At 40.4% G+C, this 18,617-nt stretch overlaps 1 protein-coding gene across 7 annotated transcripts in view; it reads right to left on the reverse strand.

Annotated features, from left to right (window-relative positions):
* Positions 1 to 225: 225 nt before the first annotated feature.
* LOC127536286 (integrator complex subunit 8-like) overlaps positions 226 to 18,617 on the reverse strand; it is a 71,636-nt gene continuing 53,244 nt past the window's right edge. For 3 of the 7 annotated variants that reach the window (XM_051956218.1, XM_051956221.1, XM_051956220.1), the window contains exons 2-12: positions 8,864 to 9,002; positions 8,587 to 8,761; positions 7,559 to 7,699; positions 6,725 to 6,796; positions 6,477 to 6,528; positions 5,735 to 5,914; positions 5,519 to 5,626; positions 5,273 to 5,425; positions 3,392 to 3,492; positions 1,610 to 1,751; positions 226 to 978 (exon numbers count right to left, since the gene is read on the reverse strand). In XM_051956218.1, the coding sequence (XP_051812178.1) occupies positions 814 to 978; positions 1,610 to 1,751; positions 3,392 to 3,492; positions 5,273 to 5,425; positions 5,519 to 5,626; positions 5,735 to 5,914; positions 6,477 to 6,528; positions 6,725 to 6,796; positions 7,559 to 7,699; positions 8,587 to 8,761; positions 8,864 to 9,002 (1,428 nt within the window). In that variant the 3' untranslated portion in view covers positions 226 to 813. The remainder of the gene's footprint in view (positions 979 to 1,609; positions 1,752 to 3,391; positions 3,493 to 5,272; positions 5,426 to 5,518; positions 5,627 to 5,734; positions 5,915 to 6,476; positions 6,529 to 6,724; positions 6,797 to 7,558; positions 7,700 to 8,586; positions 8,762 to 8,863; positions 9,003 to 18,617) is intronic. The other 4 variants (XM_051956223.1, XM_051956224.1, XM_051956222.1 and 1 more) reach the window with 2 other exon arrangements.

The following is an 18,617-nucleotide window of genomic DNA, read 5'->3' on the forward strand; positions in this document are numbered from 1 at the left end:
GACCAAAAAGATCTGCTAGCTTCCTGATGCCACCAGAGATCCTGTATCTTTGCCCCGACATGTCAGAATGAAGAATAAATGTTATTTCGGTGGTTTTAATGTTATGGCTCGTCAATGCAAATGCGTGTGCAAAAGTTTCATGGCTATCTGTTCAATATTTGTCATAATGTTTCACCATAAGGCGACCCGATGACCCATGTCTTTTTGGGTTCCTAATCAATTCAATTCAATTCAATTCAGTTTTATTTATATAGCGTCAATTACAGTCAACTCGTCTCAAGACGCTTTACAGAACCCAATCAGAAGTTTTAATTCTCAGCCAGTCCAGATCATCTCTTTCCCCACAGCTTCCGTTTGTTTTTCCTCTAACTGTTCACTAAAGGCCAAAAAAAAAGACATTTTAATACAAATGTCAACCACTCTGGAGGAAATGTGAGCAGATAATGGAACTCCTTCGGGTGCTATTTGTAGTAAATTTCATGACAATTGTTGAGATATAGATGACTGAAAATACGACCGCTGTTTGTTTAAATCTGAGCAGCTTCTGCACAAAGTGACCACAGACGACTCTCATCCATCCCCCCTTCATTAAATGCCTCACAGTAACATTGACAGTAACGCATGGCTTATAAAAGTACAGTACAGTGATTAATATGGCGTGTTTCGACTTCGACACGTGGAGGTCGGTGCGGCGTCCTCAGCCGATCCCTGCTGAACGTGCGGCTTCGACGTAACAGTGACGAGACGCTTGCAGAAGCCCAGAGTGTCCAACTGTGGATGAGATCTTAAATACGAGAGGAGTCCGATCTGCCGTCAGTACTGGAAGGAGATGATGGAGTTCACTTTGTAGACGTGATACGAGCGATTCCAGAAGACTCGGGTGAAGTAGTTCGTGTACGGAGAGTAGTTCATCTTTATCTCGTGGCAAAAACGTCCGTGCTTGGAGAACGAGTAGATCTCTCCTTTATCGTAGACCACCTGGAAAAGACAAAAGACGCCCGTGATCAATGAAACATTGGTGGAGCTTTCTGAGGATTCGGCTTCATCGATACTACACAGAGTAGTCAGACAACAAAATGCCGTTTATAATCTAATCAGCAACGCAAAGGCGGCAGTAAAGTGTGTAATATGTAATGTTCATAATCAATGTAATGAGCTGTGTCAAAGTTCAAGATTTTTATTTACTTCACAAAATAGACGGTCTAGGCACAGAGGAAATCTTGTGCAGGGCCTCTTGGGAGTTGAAAAATAAAAAAGAAACACCAACCAAAATAGGAAGTACAAAACAAAACATTTTACAAGTGATAAAAGATAAAATACAAAAAGATGACAAGTAATTCATATTATACAAAATTTGAATGCAGGACTTAGTAGTGGAGTATTTCTAGGGTGGTATAAAAACTTCTACTTGAATAAGAGTTTGATTCCTTCTCCTAATGGTTCTCTGACTTTAACTACTAGAAAAAGTGTCTTCAATGATCAAATCCAGTCTTGATTTAGTAAAATCTACTGAAGTAAAACAGTTAATTCTGACACCATCAGTCTCATCCTTTATGGGATCGTACAGACTCTGTAATTAAAACATTTAAGATCATTTGAGCTTCATTACCTCTAAGATGAAGTCCACGATCCGTTTACTAGGCTTGAGGAGCAGCTGCTGGAAACGAATGCTGAGGATTTCTCCTTCCAGAGCGTCTCTCACGGCGTTACAGACACAAAGTTGATGACAAACTTCATCCAGACCGGACTCCCTACACAGACACACATCACAGTGTACAGTTATATACAATTATTACACAATACAGTGCACAGGATGTTATAAATGAGTTTCTAACAAAGCCATTTACTGCTTAGTGCAAAATATGAATTTCAAACTCAGAAGTCTGCAGTTACATGCATGAGGCTCAGTTTATTCATCAAATAAGAGCTAAACATGGAGAGACTTATGTTTGCAGAATGATATAAAGACTTCTAACAGGAGTTTGTGTGGAGAGACAGAAGCAACACTGGAGGATATTATTGGAAACTAAATAAAAGGTTCATCTCTGAGCAAATTAGTACACATTTATCAAATCAAATGTACTTGTAGAACATATTTAAAACACTCTCAGTGCTGCAAATGTCATCAGTCAGACAGCAACAAAAAAATGTGCAATAGGAAGACGACATGAAAAACCAGAAAAGCCCTCAGAGCGCAGTACTAGCCAAGGCTCTTCATTCCCTCATATGGGATGGTTAGAAATGCAGCATTTGTTAGTTATTGATGATCAGAAATCACAGCATCATAGAATGTGGACATTTAATCTACACTAAAGTTTGGAGACACCTTCTCATTCAATGATTTGAACTGAATTATTTTATACTTTGTAGATTAATACTGAAGACATCAAAACTATGAAAGAAAACAGATGGAAATATATTGTAAATAAATAAGTGTAAATATTCAGTATTCATCTACAATGTAGGAAATTATACAAATAAACAAAAAGCACTGAATGAGAGGGTGTGTTCAAACTTCTGACTGGTAGTGTAGATGTACCCACAAACTAAATGACCTTGCTCTGAGCACAGACGTGTGTTCTCCATGTGTACGTTATGTACGGATACGGAATCACGTGATCTAAATATGTAGCGGGCGGCGGGAATTAATGGGACTCAGAAACACCCCCACAATTTAATCAGTTGTTCTTTGTATCATTTCTGATGGATACGTCCTGATAAGTCCTCAGTGGTGGATTTGTAGTAGAATCACAATCACGTGATCATCAGCAGGCAGCTGACGTAGTGTTCACTGGTTGTCATGGTTACAGTGACGCCGTGCCGCTATCTGGCAATGATACAAAAATATTTAACAAATCTGTGGATCTAGACTATAAGCTGCATCACTGATAAAATTGGTCCTTGTGTCATTTCTGACCTTCCCTGAAAATTTCATCCAAATTCATGAGTCTGTTTTTGAGTAATGTTGCTGACAGACAGACAGACGGACGGACAAACGTACACTAATCATCGTAACTCCACTATCTTCCTTGGCGGAGTAATTATAAAATCTGAAAATTTTATGAAAGAAAACAAAACTACAAAATACTAAAACAAGGCAAAACAAGATCGCAACTTGTAAGATCAAATTCTAGGATAAAATAAATATAAAATACTTCAATTTAAGAACATTAAAAACTACCAAAAGCCATTGAAAACATGCATGTCTTGAGATTTGTCCTACAAATGTCAGTGGAGGGGGAACTTTTAAATTGCATGAGGAAGATTGTTCCAGTTTAAAGCTCTGAAGAAACAAGCAGTGCACGGCTTTCTGAACAACATAAACAGACTTTTCTAAGTCTACAGTCTGACTGCAGTGTGTGAACAGGTTTGAATGTTTTTGTGGCCTCACCCCTGCTGGACTTTGTACAAGAACTCTCTGAGAACCGAGCGTCTGAAGTGGTTCGGTAAACTGCGGGACACGTTGTCTTTGATGAAGGCTTCCATGACGGCCTGGAAGAGAGACGAGGAGGAATTTATGAACAAGTTCTGCACTTTACTGCCAAACACCTCACATAAGCCAAAACCTTTTGGGGATTTCCATCTAAAGTCATCACGTTCCTTCTGCTCGACCGTCTCCGATTTGATTCCAGCTTTATCATGAACCATCTGTAAAATTGATATTCCATTTCATTTATTTATTTATTTCAAACATGTAATGAATAACATTCAATTAATGTATCACAAAAAACCATTAATAGTCCATCATGCTATAACGAGTAAGAGGAGAAAACAAACTTCAACATGTTCCAAAGGGAGTGGGAAGACGTTAAACTTATTTAATCCCACCCCTAAATTCATTCACCCATTTCAGTCAGTTCCAGAAATATCCAATGAAACAAATTCACCGCCAACATTTTTGTTTAGGCAAAGGCAATTAACTTAAACACCATGCGTCAATGAAATACAGATCAAAACTACTGTGATAGTGATAATTAAGTTCATCTTCACTGTACCTTCCAAAGATTTTTTGTTTGTATTTATATTTAAACTGGCTGATGTTTGAACATTGTTTCAGATCCGTCTGAAGTTTCTTCCAGAGCCGTACCTCATTTGTTGTAGGGCTAAAACTTTTCATCGTTGTTCTATGTTTTGGTATCCTGAAACTGAATTCTTCTCTTAATATATAACCACCAACACATTCCTGAAATGTGCTCTGTAATTGGAATGGTAACAGTTTTTTCAAATACTTTTCAGATGTGTACGTTTGTAATTATCTGTCAGACCACTTTTAGGAGATTTGTGCCTACAAAGCTTTATCTGAGCAAGATTTTGGTACCAGAATTTCCTTCAGGATTAAAAAAAATGATGTCCCATCTTATCTCAGAGACGGGTCTTTTTTTTTTAAAAGCTTACATTTCTACAAATCAGGGTTTAAAAATCAAAAGTATTTTTTAAAAACTCCACACCTCTTGTGTACTTTTATTGGTTTTGTGGAAACAGCTCATCAGAACGTGAAATTATCTTTCTTTTCCTCTGTGGTGACCAGGTAGATCACATTTTAAAGCATTTTATAGGTTTAGTTTTGTATTATTGTGACATACAGCTACACGTGGATCAGAAAATATCACTAATTGACTTCTGCATTATCAGTGTATTTGTTAATGTGTGCACAACATTGTCAGCGTAACGCACGATATATTTCAGGTGCAATATTTCATTAGTATGTGTGATAATATTAATTACATCAGTATAGCTGCAGGCAATACTTTTTACTGTTCTAGTATTCTTTTAGTTTACTCATTTATTTCAGTAATGTATCATACTTCTTTTTAGGTGCTGCATTTCTCATGTTGCATCACTCGATTTTATCAGCGATATCTGCCACAAGAATTCCCTTCAGGATTAATAAAGTTTAGCTTTTCTCAGAGATGGGAGCTTCAACATTTTTCCATAAATCAATTCATTATTAATCAGATATAGTTTGATCTACTTGTCCAATATTGGAGAAATAACAGTGAAGAATTCTGGCTTTTATCTTTAATAGTTCCTGAGATATTGTTGTTCAAACAGCTGCAAATTTCAATGTGAGAAAACCTGCTAAAAGTGGGTCAACAGCCAGTTTATAAAAAATGTAATCTCAGAAAGTATTTGATATATCAAGCTAAAATGTTACATATATCTTCATAAACATCCGTATTTTATGCCATAAAAACGTCAGGCATGTCAGAGCTGGCAGAGCAGCAATAGTTTCTATATTTTGGTTTCATCGTCGTCCCGTTTTCGCTCTGACCTGGTGGTTGTGGGCTCGGATCAGGCTGTTGATCTGGTCGTAGGGGGTCGTCTGGGGGTCGCAGGGGTCACAGTCTCCGGTCAGAGCTCTGCAGGCGTTCCAGTAACCGGCCAGACGCTTCTCGTCCATGTGGACGTGGACGGTCGAGTCCAGCTGAAAGACATAAACGAATCACTCAAAGGTCAGAACTGCAACTGAAAGTCAGTAGTTTCGGGTTTTCTTATGGTTGAAATCGAGTCTAACTACCTTCTTCAAGAGCTCCTTGGTCTGTCTGAAGTGATCTCTGGCCTTCTCATAGGTTGGCTGGTCGGTGCAGCCTTGTTGGAAGAAAATACCTCCCAGATCATAATGCACCTGAAACACAGAATACAGCTTTAGAGTAAAAACATCTTTCTGAAGCACAAACCACTGCATCCAGGATGATCTAATCCCCAGAAAGACAACCGTGAGTGCTCCACCAACCTGGCAGTGCAGGTCATCGGCGCTGATTCGAAGCCCGGCTGTGGAGGATTCGGTTTCTCCGTTAGCGGCAGCGTCAGCGGCCAGCAGGTCCAGAGTCCTCAGAGTGTGGACGTAGAAGTCCTTCTTCAGCTGCAGAGCTCCTTCCAGGACGGTGATGGAGTCGGTCGCCTGCTCCTTCAGCTGAGGGAAGAATAATAATAATAATAGAGGAGAAAAAACGGACACAGATCCATGAAACTACTGGTGGAATTTCTTTGAAACTGGAAAAACAATTGGTTACCCTAGGACATATTTGTCTAGAATTCTACTGACAATAAGTCATTACAAAGAAATGGCTATGTCAGGAGCCACCCTCCATAGAAGACTGGTTCAATGTGGTGCACGATGTTTATGTAACGGAGAAATTAACATCTGCACCGAGACTCAGAGCAGAAATGTTTGATAAACGCTGGAACGGCTGGATTGAGTTTATCAGCCCATAGAGACCAGACTAAGTGACGTAAGTTGTACTGCGACTGCCCTGGTTAACGCTTGTTCAGTATGTCTGTTTGTTTGCAAAATTGAAAACAGTTTGTAAAGTACATTTGTAAGATATTGCTTATCTACTGACTTCTTTATGGAAAAAAAGAGAATTAAAAAAAAAGAAATTGGACAAACATAAAACAGGGATAAACAGACCTTAATTAAAGATGTTTATTTTTGTTTATTGGCGTATGCAAGTATGAAAAGCATGTTCACTCACCACAGTCAGGATGTTTTCTGTCATTTCTTTCTCCTGCTGCACGATATTTAACCTGGATTCAGGCACAAAAGAAGTTTACGCTCACACCTTTTTGCATTTCAACTCAAAATAAAATCTGTCTGGATGTGTATTTTTCATTAATCCGTGCATGTGAGCCGAAACGCTGCCATTTGTACTGACTTTAAGGTAAGCTTATTGGTTCAGTAAATGAATTGAACTTGAAAAGAAAGTAAAGAAGCAGCGTTTACATGTTTATCTGATGAGGTCCTGGTTTGGTTTGTTTCTCTGGAAAGCTGCTCAGCACGATGGTTCTGATGGCCCTTTAAAAAACACAACAAAGACACATTAATCCTGTGCTTGAATGCTCATAAAATAAGTCTTTTAATGGGGCTGAAGAAGGTGTGATTTGACTTTCTACTATAATCTTTACAATGGATGTGTAAGAATGTTAGTGAAAGAATGATTTGATTTAATGAAAGTCCAAAACCTGGGCCACATTTGTGCCAAAACAATACAAAAATTAAATATGAATCTACAATAAAGCATAAATGCAATCCGTGCTTTTGAAGAGAAAAAGCCAAATACTCCAAAAAAATAAGAAAAACGATATTAAAATGCTCCAAATGTATCAAACCAATTCCACATATTATCACTGAATTATATTTCTGGAGTCTTTATTCATTGTCCTGTTTGTTCACTTGGGTTGAAAAAAAAGTTATTGTTTCACCTTCAGACAACTTATTTTTTTCCATGCTTGTCTTTACTGAACAATATTAAGCAAAACTTTTTCAATCCTTTTGGTTTTTGTTGCTAACAACCACATTTCTGTAATCAAATAGATATTTAAGGTTTCTTCAAGATGCCAACATTAAAATGAATGTTGGAAAATACCATGACAAACTTATACTGGTCAGCTACAACACTAAATATTAAGAGATTCATGTGAGAACTTTCCTCCTTTAATGTACAATCAGAGCTGGTGACTTCCACACGGCGGCAAATAAACACTTGGAGTCAAACTGTTCTGCTAGTTTAGTATTTATCTAATTTAATCTGTCCTCAGTCAGTGTTTCCTCTCCTACCAGCGGTTGTAGATGATCACTGCCATGGCGGTGGTCGGAGGCAGAGCGGACAGATCCAGATCCACATGTTTCACACCTGGAGGCACTTTGCTGACACACAGCAGCTCATTCAGCAGCATGTTCAACACTGGGATGGTCAGTCTGGGGATGAAGAAGCAGGGGAGATAGTTACAGGATTCTACTGATACATTATCTGTCTAACTATGCTGCTTAATGTTTTATCCTTATCCAAGTTTGGTATTTGTGCATCTTTGTCTGTTATTTTCTTTCTCGGCTACACAGTAAAGGAGGCCTTCACACCTCAGTTTATTCAGAGTTTAAGTAAAAGCTGTGCAGCGACTGTGAAGAACAAGAGTCACCGAGGGACTGAAGGTTGGGCCTGTTTGTCTGATGAGCTAAACAAAAGAATTCACTGAGACTAAATTTAGCCTTTTATGAAAGAAAAACGACCATCAACTCATGATAATGTGCACACATTCATAATCAAAGTAATCACAGTGGTCAAAGAAAAATAAGGCGACCCAGCTCACCGCCTCTCTCTTCCTCAGATAAAGTAAACAGATGAGCATATCAGCTTAATTATCCTCACCCATATCCATGAGACCCACTAACCCTCCATTCAATATGATCACAAAACAATATCAGAACCAAAACAAACACGAATAACAAGAAAATCATTCAGAGAGTGTAGTACTCCCTGAAAATTTCATCCAAATCTGTTGGTCTGTTTTTGAGTAATGTTGCTGACAGACAGACAGACAGACAGACAGACAGACAGACAGACAGACAGACAGACAGACAGACAGACAGACAGACAGAAGCCGATCGTCACATAACTCTGATGCGTTCCTTGGCAGAGTAACAATCAGTATGCCCCTTAACCTTAGAATAAAGTAACAGTTCACTCATGGCTTCCAGAGGTTAAAATAATTAGTTTCTCTTTAACTGTTCTGCATTTGGTTACTGAGAAACACCCGCAGCCTCATTTCATTCTCAGAGAGCCCCACACACATTACGACCCCACTCACCCTTTCTCCAGTGAATCCAGGTCCCACTTCATGTGTGCGGCGACCTTCAGCGCCAGCAGCTTCAGGGTTCGGTTCCTGCGGTTGTCTGCTGGAGGCTGAACCTGATTCTGCTCGTTCACCGACGGTTTGGACGCCTGCTCCAGGAACTGGACGATCAGCTGCACCGGAGTCGGGTCTGAGGGAACACATACGCCCCGACAGTTTTAGACGTTAGATTTTGTTACTGACACTTTTTTTTTTACTTGTACATAACTTTCAAAAGTAATGCCGAGCTGACCTGCATTTGATTTCTGCAGGTGTTTCTCCAGCAGGCTGCCGTCCAGGAGGAACTCAAACCAGGACGTCTGCAGAGGCGTACTGGGCCGACCGCTGGTCACAGCAGCCACCCGGTCGGCTGCTTCAGCACTCATCCTTCCCTATTGGACAATGACACATATAAGTTATATTTTTAAAAACAAGAAAGATTACTACTCACTTTACCTATCAATTAGGGCTGAAACCATTCCTCAAGTTATTCAAGTAATCCCATGACTTGGATTCCTCGAGGCAAAATTCTCTGAATCGATTCTTCATTTAATCCACTACATACCAGACCCCAGGTCTCTAATTAGTCTGAACCCAGACTTCATCCTATACAGATCCATAATATATAAATTACAAGAGGATTTTAAATTAGACGAGACGCTTCCATTTTAACCAGTGAAGCTTTTCTAGTGTTTACGGCGTTTATCAGATCAGAGGCTGAACTATGAGGACAGTTTAACAGTCAGACTTTCTTTGTGTGAGTCGACAAAAACTAAACGCTCAGTCAGAGTTAACAGGTATGAAGGTGATTTTCTGCTTTCTTTGTCAACTCACAGATTTATAATCTAATCAGCAACGCAAAGGCGGCAGTAAAGTGTGTAATATGTAATGTTCATAATCAATGTAATGAGCTGTATCAAAGTTCAAGATTTTTATTTACTTCACAAAATAGACGGTCTAGGCACAGAGGAAATCTTGTGCAGGGCCTCTTGGAGTTGAAAAATAAAAAAGAAACACCAATCAAAATAGGAAGTACAAAACAAAACATTTTACAAGACAAATAAAAGATAAAATACAAAAAGATGACAAGTAATTCATATTATACAAAATTTGAATGCAGGACTTAGTAGTGGAGTATTTCTAGGGTGGTATAAAAACTTCTACTTGAATAAGAGTTTGATTCCTTCTCCTAATGGTTCTCTGACTTTAACTACTAGAAAAAGTGTCTTTAATGATCAAATCCAGTCTTGATTTAGTAAAATCTACTGAAGTAAAACAGTTAATTCCGACACCATCAGTCTCATCCTTTATGGGATCGTACAGACTCTGTAATTAAAACATTTAAGATAATTTGAGCTTCATTACCTCTAAGATGAAGTCCACGATCCGTTTACTAGGCTTGAGGAGCAGCTGCTGGAAACGAATGCTGAGGATTTCTCCTTCCAGAGCGTCTCTCACGGCGTTACAGACACAAAGTTGATGACAAACTTCATCCAGACCGGACTCCCTACACAGACACACATCACAGTGTACAGTTATATACAATTATTACACAATACAGTGCACAGGATGTTATAAATGAGTTTCTAACAAAGCCATTTACTGCTTAGTGCAAAATATGAATTTCAAACTCAGAAGTCTGCAGTTACATGCATGAGGCTCAGTTTATTCATCAAATAAGAGCTAAACATGGAGAGACTTATGTTTGCAGAATGATATAAAGACTTCTAACAGGAGTTTGTGTGGAGAGACAGAAGCAACACTGGAGGATATTATTGGAAACTAAATAAAAGGTTCATCTCTGAGCAAATTAGTACACATTTATCAAATCAAATGTACTTGTAGAACATATTTAAAACACTCTCAGTGCTGCAAATGTCATCAGTCAGACAGCAACAAAAAAATGCAATAGGAAGACGACATGAAAAACCAGAAAAGCCCTCAGAGCGCAGTACTAGCCAAGGCTCTTCATTCCCTCATATGGCATGGTTAGAAATGCAGCATTTGTTAGTTATTGATGATCAGAAATCACAGCATCATAGAATGTGGACATTTAATCTACACTACTACTTGTAGAACATATTTAAAACACTCTCAGTGCTGCAAATGTCATCAGTCAGACAGCAACAAAACAATGTGCAATAGGAAGATGAACAGGTTTCAATGTTTTTGTGGCCTCACCCCTGCTGGACTTTGTACAAGAACTCTCTGAGAACCGAGCGTCTGAAGTGGTTCGGTAAACTGCGGGACACGTTGTCTTTGATGAAGGCTTCCATGACGGCCTGGAAGAGAGACGAGGAGGAATTTATGAACAAGTTCTGCACTTTACTGCCAAACACCTCACATAAGCCAAAACCTTTTGGGGATTTCCATCTAAAGTCATCACGTTCCTTCTGCTCGATCGTCTCCGATTTTCGCGTCGGTGGTTGTCGCCGTCGTACAAAAAGTCGAAATAAGGAATTTGAGTAATAATATGTTTTATCAAGTATAGCCACGCCCCCTGGCTCCGCCAACTTTAACGATTTATTTAAAATTCAGTATTGATTTATTTTAAGATCGGCCACCTGATCTCTCATTTTGACCATGAAAACTAACGGGAAAAAAATCCTGAGCTGTAGAAAATCAGTCTATCAAATTTTATTTTTTCCAAAAATGAATTGGGGTCTATGGAGAAAAAGCTTTTTGGAGCCAACCCTAGCGGACGGCGTGATATTGCAAGTTTTTGACACTTCCGGGTTGGCTTCAATTCTGGAGCCAGATGCTACGTCCACTATATATACAGTCTATGGGTCAAAGCCCGACATGCGGTGGTGAGATGATGATTTTGTTGCGGGGCAGGTGGGGGGGGCTTGCCGTGCAGAACTTTGGCTGCTGTCACTTGGCCCGGGAGAGGCAGAGCTGCTCTGGGTGCTACTGCTTGAAGAGCCAGAGGGGCGGCAGGTGTTGCCATTATCACCCTGTGACTGTGAGCGTTTAAAAAACGCTGAGATTTTGCTTTGTTTTTCATGTGCCATTTTCCGACAGTCGTTGGCGGGAGTCTGCTCACATGTGCGCTCACGCTTGTGTGTGTGTACACGTGTGCGCGCACGCCGATATTAAAATATATAATTTTCACCATTTTGTACCACTTATTGAGCGTGTGAATCATTTTTAGCCCATTTTTACGTTACGGTGTTGAAAGGCTTCATCTAATTATTTTATAATAATAATAATAATAATAATACTTTATTTATTTTAGGCCCAATATTACGACAGACGTCGTCTCAAAGGACCAATTTTGCATCATAAGAAGTCATGCTGTTAAAAAGAGCGTCTTCATTTGTTTTTTTTATCTCTATGAAGTTTCATTGCAGGTCCCACTTCCCTTCGTTCTTTTTTCATTTTTAACACTTCTACACGATTGAGAACAACAACAACACATGGCCCCGCTATACGGTCGTAATTACCTCATGGCGCGCATCACTGTCATCAGAGGTGGTTTTTCTTCTGCTTCTTTATTTTATGGCTGAAATAACTCTATATTTTGGCCGTAGTTTGTTGTAGAAAGTAAAACACGAGACGCGCCACTGCAAACTAGTGTTTGTGTGTGTGGTGACTGTGGGGTGGGGGGCAGTGTGACTGTTTACAAGACGGAGGGAGGGGGGAGAAGACACAGTGGAGTGCTGCAGCGAGTGCTGTAAGGACAGCATGTGGAGCGGCCTTTATGCAGGAAAACTAAAGTTTGCGTGTAAAAAAGTAACAATTATTTTAATTTAATTTGACCTTCTGGGGGGACGGGGGGGGGGGGCGTTGGGGGGGCGGGGCGCCCCCCTAATATAATGGTAGGGGAAACACTGCATTCGGATATTTGCTCACACTGCAGTGATAACATGACTGACAGTTACCTTCATGCCATGTGGTCCTGCGCACCTGTGCAAAGGTTCTGGCTTGAGGTATGTGAAGACCTGTCATTATGGTTTAAATGCAACATTACTGCAAGTCCCACATTGTGCCTATTAGGTGACCTAGGTGAAATCAACATAGGATCTAACTCTGTATGTATGGTTCTCACCAGCTTATGCATCGCAAAGAAAACTATCCTTGTAAATTGGAAAGCCAAAAACAATCTGAACAATAAGCAGTTTAGGAATCTCTTATTAGACTACATCAGCTTCAAGACAATGTCTGCAGGTTCAAAGGATCAGTTAGCTGATTTTCGTTCCCTCTGGTCCCCTGTGATCAGCTCCATCACCTAATGTAAGGGGTGAATTGGGGCCTCGCCACCTTGGCGGTCGGATGTCGGTGCGGGGGGCCTGGGGACTGGGTGCTTGGTGCTGTCTTGGAGTGGGGGTCTGGGCTCCCGCGCTGGGGGGCGGCTTCGTGCTTGGTCCGGTCTGGGGTCGGGGCGGCGGTTGGGGCTCTCTGGCGGCCCTGGATCTTGGGCTGCGGCGGGGGCGCCGGCCCATGCCGGGTGGCTGTCTGGGGTGGCTGGTTCCCCTGGCGATGTTGACCCTCTGCCTGGGGGGGCGGGGGTGGCCTCTTCGGCGCCTGGGGCCCGGGGTCCTGTGCTGGGTCCGCCCTGGGCCTCCGGCCCCTGGCGGGGTCGGCGGCCGCCGATCTTGGTCGCCTGGGGCCCGGCCCTGCTGGACGCTGGAGGTCCTGGCCGGGTTCTCCCTCTGCCCCCTTCCGGGCCGGTCCGTGGTCGTCCTCGTGGTTTGGTGGCTCGGATCTCTGCTCTGGGATTGCTGCCGGCTCGCCTGGGTCTTGTGGGCTCTCGGGCCCGCTTCTGGCCTTCACGGAGGTCAGAGGTCATAGTTGCATGATCACAGTCACAATTGCACCGTACTCTGCATGTGAACATAGCAACCATGTTGTCTTGGGGGGTGTTAAGTTTGTCCTGGTGCCAAAATATCAAAAGACATGTTTCCTCAGTTTGTGTGTTTCACATAGATGATTTGAATAATTACTAGCTGTGTTTCCTAAAAAAACCCGTAGGATGCGTTCCGGTGTGTCTTTGTTAAGGTGTACTAGCTTGTTATCTGTTGTGTCGGTTTCAATTGAAAGATAATTGTATTCTTGCACTTTTCCTTTTTGTCTTCACTATCCCCTCTTCTTGTTGTTTTTTTTCTCCTTTTCTCGTTTCTCTCTTCCTGCCTTTCCCCTGTCAGGTCCGGCAAATTTATGTATATTTAACTAATCAACAAGTATTCAATCTAAATAAATTACTGTACAGTATCAAGGGGAGTCTTATACTTACAAACTCCCCTTGGAAAAGCAAACTTGTGTGGCACAATGCAGCAGCCAGATCCTCATTCTGCCTGCTCTGTTGCCGGACAGGACAAAAGAAAAAAAAAAAAACACCCCCACAATTTAATCAGTTGTTCTTTGTATCATTTCTGATGGATACGTCCTGATAAGTCCTCAGTGGTGGATTTGTAGTAGAATCACAATCATGTGATCATCAGCAGGCAGCTGACGTAGTGTTCACTGGTTGTCATGGTTACAGTGACGCCGTGCTGCTATCTGGCAATGATACAAAAATATTTAACAAATCCGTGGATCCAGACTATAAGCTGCATCACTGATAAAATTGGTCCTTGTGTCATTTCTGACCTTCCCTGAAAATTTCATCCAAATTTCATTCGTCTGTTTTTGAGTAATGTTGCTGACAGACAGACAGATGGACGGACAAACGTACTGAAACAGAACGTATGTTTGCTGATGTTCTTTGAGCACCATTTATAGTGTGTAAGGGAACCGTTCTGTGATGGTTCTCTGGGGACACATTTAGGGGTTCACTAAAAAAACATTTGTAGAAATGGTTCCCTAAAGAATTTAGTTTTACTGAAGTTCTTTGGAGCACTATTGACAAACATTATTATTATTATTATTATTATTATTATTATTATTATTATTATTATTATTATTATTATTATTATTACACGGTGTGTAAAGGAACGTTCTTTGATAGTTTTTGTAAAGAACCTCCTGCCAAAAGCCTCTAGGCATAACATAGGTTCTTTAGGGAACCATCTCTTTATTCCATTCTTTAAAGAACCCCCACATGTCCCCACAGAACCTTCAAGGAATGCTTTTGTTACACCCCCACATGTTCCATTAAAGAACTATCAACTAATGGTTCCTTTAGTCACAATAATAAGAGCTCCAAAGAACTTGAAGTGAAACTCTGAAGAACCTGTTCGCTGGAACTCAGTAAATCACACCTCTAAACCACTGAGAAAACTCAGTCTTATCAAGCGTGTTGGGTTGTTCTGGGCATTTTTCTTTTATGAACCAAGTTTTTATTTAAATGACATGTTTTTATACATTTTTATATGCAACTCAAACAAATATATAATTCGACAACACGACAAACTCATGGCATCGTCTCAGCCCACATAAAGACAACAATTATGTTTAAGGAAGAATTATAGATCAGCAGAAGGTTCTGAAACGTTAAAATGTACATTCCAGATACAAGTTTAGGTACAGCTCCACTGCAGTTCAAACAGAAACATCTCCCCGAGCCTGTTAAAGTAAAGTAAGCGGTAACAGGAGCCCATAAATTCATAAAGGAACCCAACTTCAGGTGGAGTTTTGCTGTTATTTTTTCCATTGATTCCATTAGTGGAGGGTGGAGGCAGTGGGCGGAGCCAAGACAGTTATTATTTTCTTTGCCACCAGTAGTAGGACTTGTAGTAGATATGCCTTTTTTATCCATCACTTCCTCTGGAATAGAACCGATTATACAGAACAGCGGCTCAAGTGGCAGATCAACATTTAAGGTGGATCTGATTTCTGTCTGGATCCCAAAATATCTTTAGTTTTGGACAGTCCCAAACTATGTGAGTGAGGTCTCCAGTTTTGTCACTGTTTCTCCAGCATAAAGTGTTTTGTTTCACCAAAGGCTGAGATTATGGAGGGTGTTCTAAAATATCTCACGTTGGGCTGTTGGTTATTGTGTCGTGATCACACACCTCCCTCCACTCCTCATCTTCAATAATGATGTTCATTTCTAGTTCCCACCTTTCTTTGATATGAAGACAGTCTATAGACCAATGTGTTTGCAGGCATTTATAGAGTTCTGAGACTATTTTTCTAGTGTTTTTTTCTTTCATATTCCTCATCAAAAAAAACCTCTTGTGGTGTTGGTGACTGTTTCAGCGCGTTCCATTCCTTATGTCATTAAATAGTTTCTTAATTGTAGATATCTGGAGAAATCTTTTGGCCATATTTGTCTTGTAACTGTGTAAAAGGTTTTAATGTTCCTCCATCAAACAGCTGGCTTATATTTATTAATCCTTTCTCTGCATTCAACCTCCATGGCAGAAAATCTCCATCCTTAGTCATCTTAACCGCTGTAGAGGTGGTTAAAGGGGCTCCTGTTTTCTTCCTGACCAGACTCTTCTCGTGCAGGTCATCCATTCATTCTTAGTTCTAAGTTTCCTCCACTTCTTTTGTTCCCAGAATGCTCTTGTCTCCAGAGGCTCCAGTGATCATGACTGTTCTCCACCTTCAGCCACTTTGTTTCCTCGTCCTGTAGCACCCATTCCACCATGTTTAGCTGTCCAGTAACATAGTTTGAAGTCTGGCAGATTGAGGCCGCTTTGCTTTTTGGATAGAATAGTGTCTTATGTGGAATCCTGGGTCTCTTCCCCTGCCTTATAAAGGTGGAAAACATCTTCTGTAACCTCTTGAATCTACAGGCTGATATCAGCAAAGCCTGAAAGAGACACATCAGCTGAGGGAGTTCATTCATTCTGATAACTTCAGCTCTGCCAAAGAGAGAGAGTTAGAATCTACCAGATCAGCTCTTATTGGTGGAATCAGTCTGCTGTAATTTGTCCTGTATGATTGTGAAGTGTCTGCGGTAATCACTATGCCAAGATATTCTGGGCATTTTCAAATCACCGTTATGAAAGTTTTAGTCACACTGAACAATTCTCAGTCATTTCAGACACTGTATTTTTTAACAATTTCTTTGAAATGTTGAGTCAATTTTGTACAGCCTGTGAGTAAATGTGGACAAAATGGTCTCATTGGATGTATTTCTATTTCATTTGGACAAATTTTGACAGATTCAGAACAATTATCAGTCATTGCAGACATATTTCACATCATTATTGGTGAATTTTAAGCCATTTTGGACAAGTTTGGGTCATTGTGAGACAAATCAGATTTTATTTTGGGTCAGATTTGAGTTTTGATGGATGTGTTTCAGCCCTGTGACAGACTGGTGACCTGTCCAGGGTGTCCCCTGCCTTCACCCGAGTCAGCTGGGATAGACTCCAGCACCCCCCATGACCCTAGTGAGGATAAAGCGGTGTATAGAGGATGGATGGATGTATTTCAATTCATTTTGGACATTTTTTGAGCCATATTCAATCATTTTGGACAAATTTAAAGTTATATTTGACAGATTTTTGTAGTTTTTGAAGCAATTTTAGACTCATTTCACATCGTTTTGGCGACTTTTTGGCCATTTTTGTTAATTTTGAGTCAAATTAGATTTTATTTTGAATAGATGTATGCTCAGAATAAAGCTCATTCCATTCTACTGTGGAAAGAGGCTGGCATTCAAAACAATACACTGACTCATTTACAGCATAGATATTTGTCACAAGTCCAGTTTGGGACATTATTGATGACACTATAAATAAATCAGTCTTTCCACTTACATACTTATTTACATGTTGAATAGTTCCACGTACAGAGACAACACAATCCACTTCTTCAGCTCCAAAGGTCTTCAATCTTCCCCTCCACATAGCAGCCATTTCTCACCTCAGAAACAGACCTCATTTCTAGTTTACTCTGAGATTCTGGATGTTTCTGTGCACATTTAGACTGCATTCATAAAGCTGGTTAACAGGAGAGTTACAGAGGTTCTTAGGACTACTTTTCAAAGCCCACTGCTTGAAAAAAACACAATGCTTGGACTCAAAGTGCATGTACATATGCCTCAGTGCAGAGCCGAGAGCTTGGACCTGTGAGGAAGATGCTGTTTACGGTAGGTCTGAAAAAGTAGTTTGGAGTAGTCTGGGTTTCCCTGGCTGGAAGAAGAAATGCAGCTGCTTGTTTAAAAGGCTGATGTCCTCATGAGCCTCTTCAGATCCACTCTGAAACAGACTAACGCCATAAATCACCATTAAATAGGAAAACAACGACACAACCTTCATTCTTCCTGTCCAGTGTTGATCTGTGTAATGAGCATTTTTTAACGAGACAGAGAAAATATTTCTGTGTAAGTGGAGAAGACCTGAACACCAGAAGTGTCCGTAACGTTTGTGTGACGATGTGTGAACCTCTTCCTGTGCTGCACGGACCGTTTCAGAGCTGGACTTAGTGTGGATGTTTGTGGTGGTCATTTCATGTTCCTGCTGTTCCTCAAGTTCTCTTCAAGGACCCGGCTGTCTGAAAACTGAAATAACTGAAAAGCTCATTTCTGTGTATTTTAGAAACAAAACTCAATAGTTTACTGATAACAGAGCAACAGAGATGAAGAGAATCATTCTGATTCCTGATGTGATTTTTCTCTTTGTTGTAGTTTTCAGTCTGTTGTTGGTTATGTTGTGTCTTTGTTGTAGTTTTCAGTCTGTTGTTGGTTATGTTGTGTCTCTGTTGTAGTTTTCAGTCTGTTGTTGGTCATGTTGTGTCTCTTTGTTGTAGTTTTCAGTCTGTTGTTGGTCATGTTGTGTCTCTGTTGTAGTTTTCAGTCTGTTGTTGGTCATGTTGTGTCTCTGTTGTAGTTTTCAGTCTGTTGTTGGTTATGTTGTGTCTCTGTTGTAGTTTTCAGTCTGTTGTTGGTCATGTTGTGTCTCTGTTGTAGTTTTCAGTCTGTTGTTGGTTATGTTGTGTCTCTGTTGTAGTTTTCAGTCTGTTGTTGGTCATGTTGTGTCTCTGTTGTAGTTTTCAGTCTGTTGTTGGTCATGTTGTGTCTCTTTGTTGTAGTTTTCAGTCTGTTGTTGGTCATGTTGTGTCTCTGTTGTAGTTTTCAGTCTGTTGTTGGTTATGTTGTGTCTCTGTTG

The sequence above is a fragment of the Acanthochromis polyacanthus genome, chromosome 11 (assembly GCF_021347895.1).
Source record: "Acanthochromis polyacanthus isolate Apoly-LR-REF ecotype Palm Island chromosome 11, KAUST_Apoly_ChrSc, whole genome shotgun sequence".
Lineage (NCBI taxonomy): Eukaryota > Metazoa > Chordata > Actinopteri > Pomacentridae > Acanthochromis > Acanthochromis polyacanthus.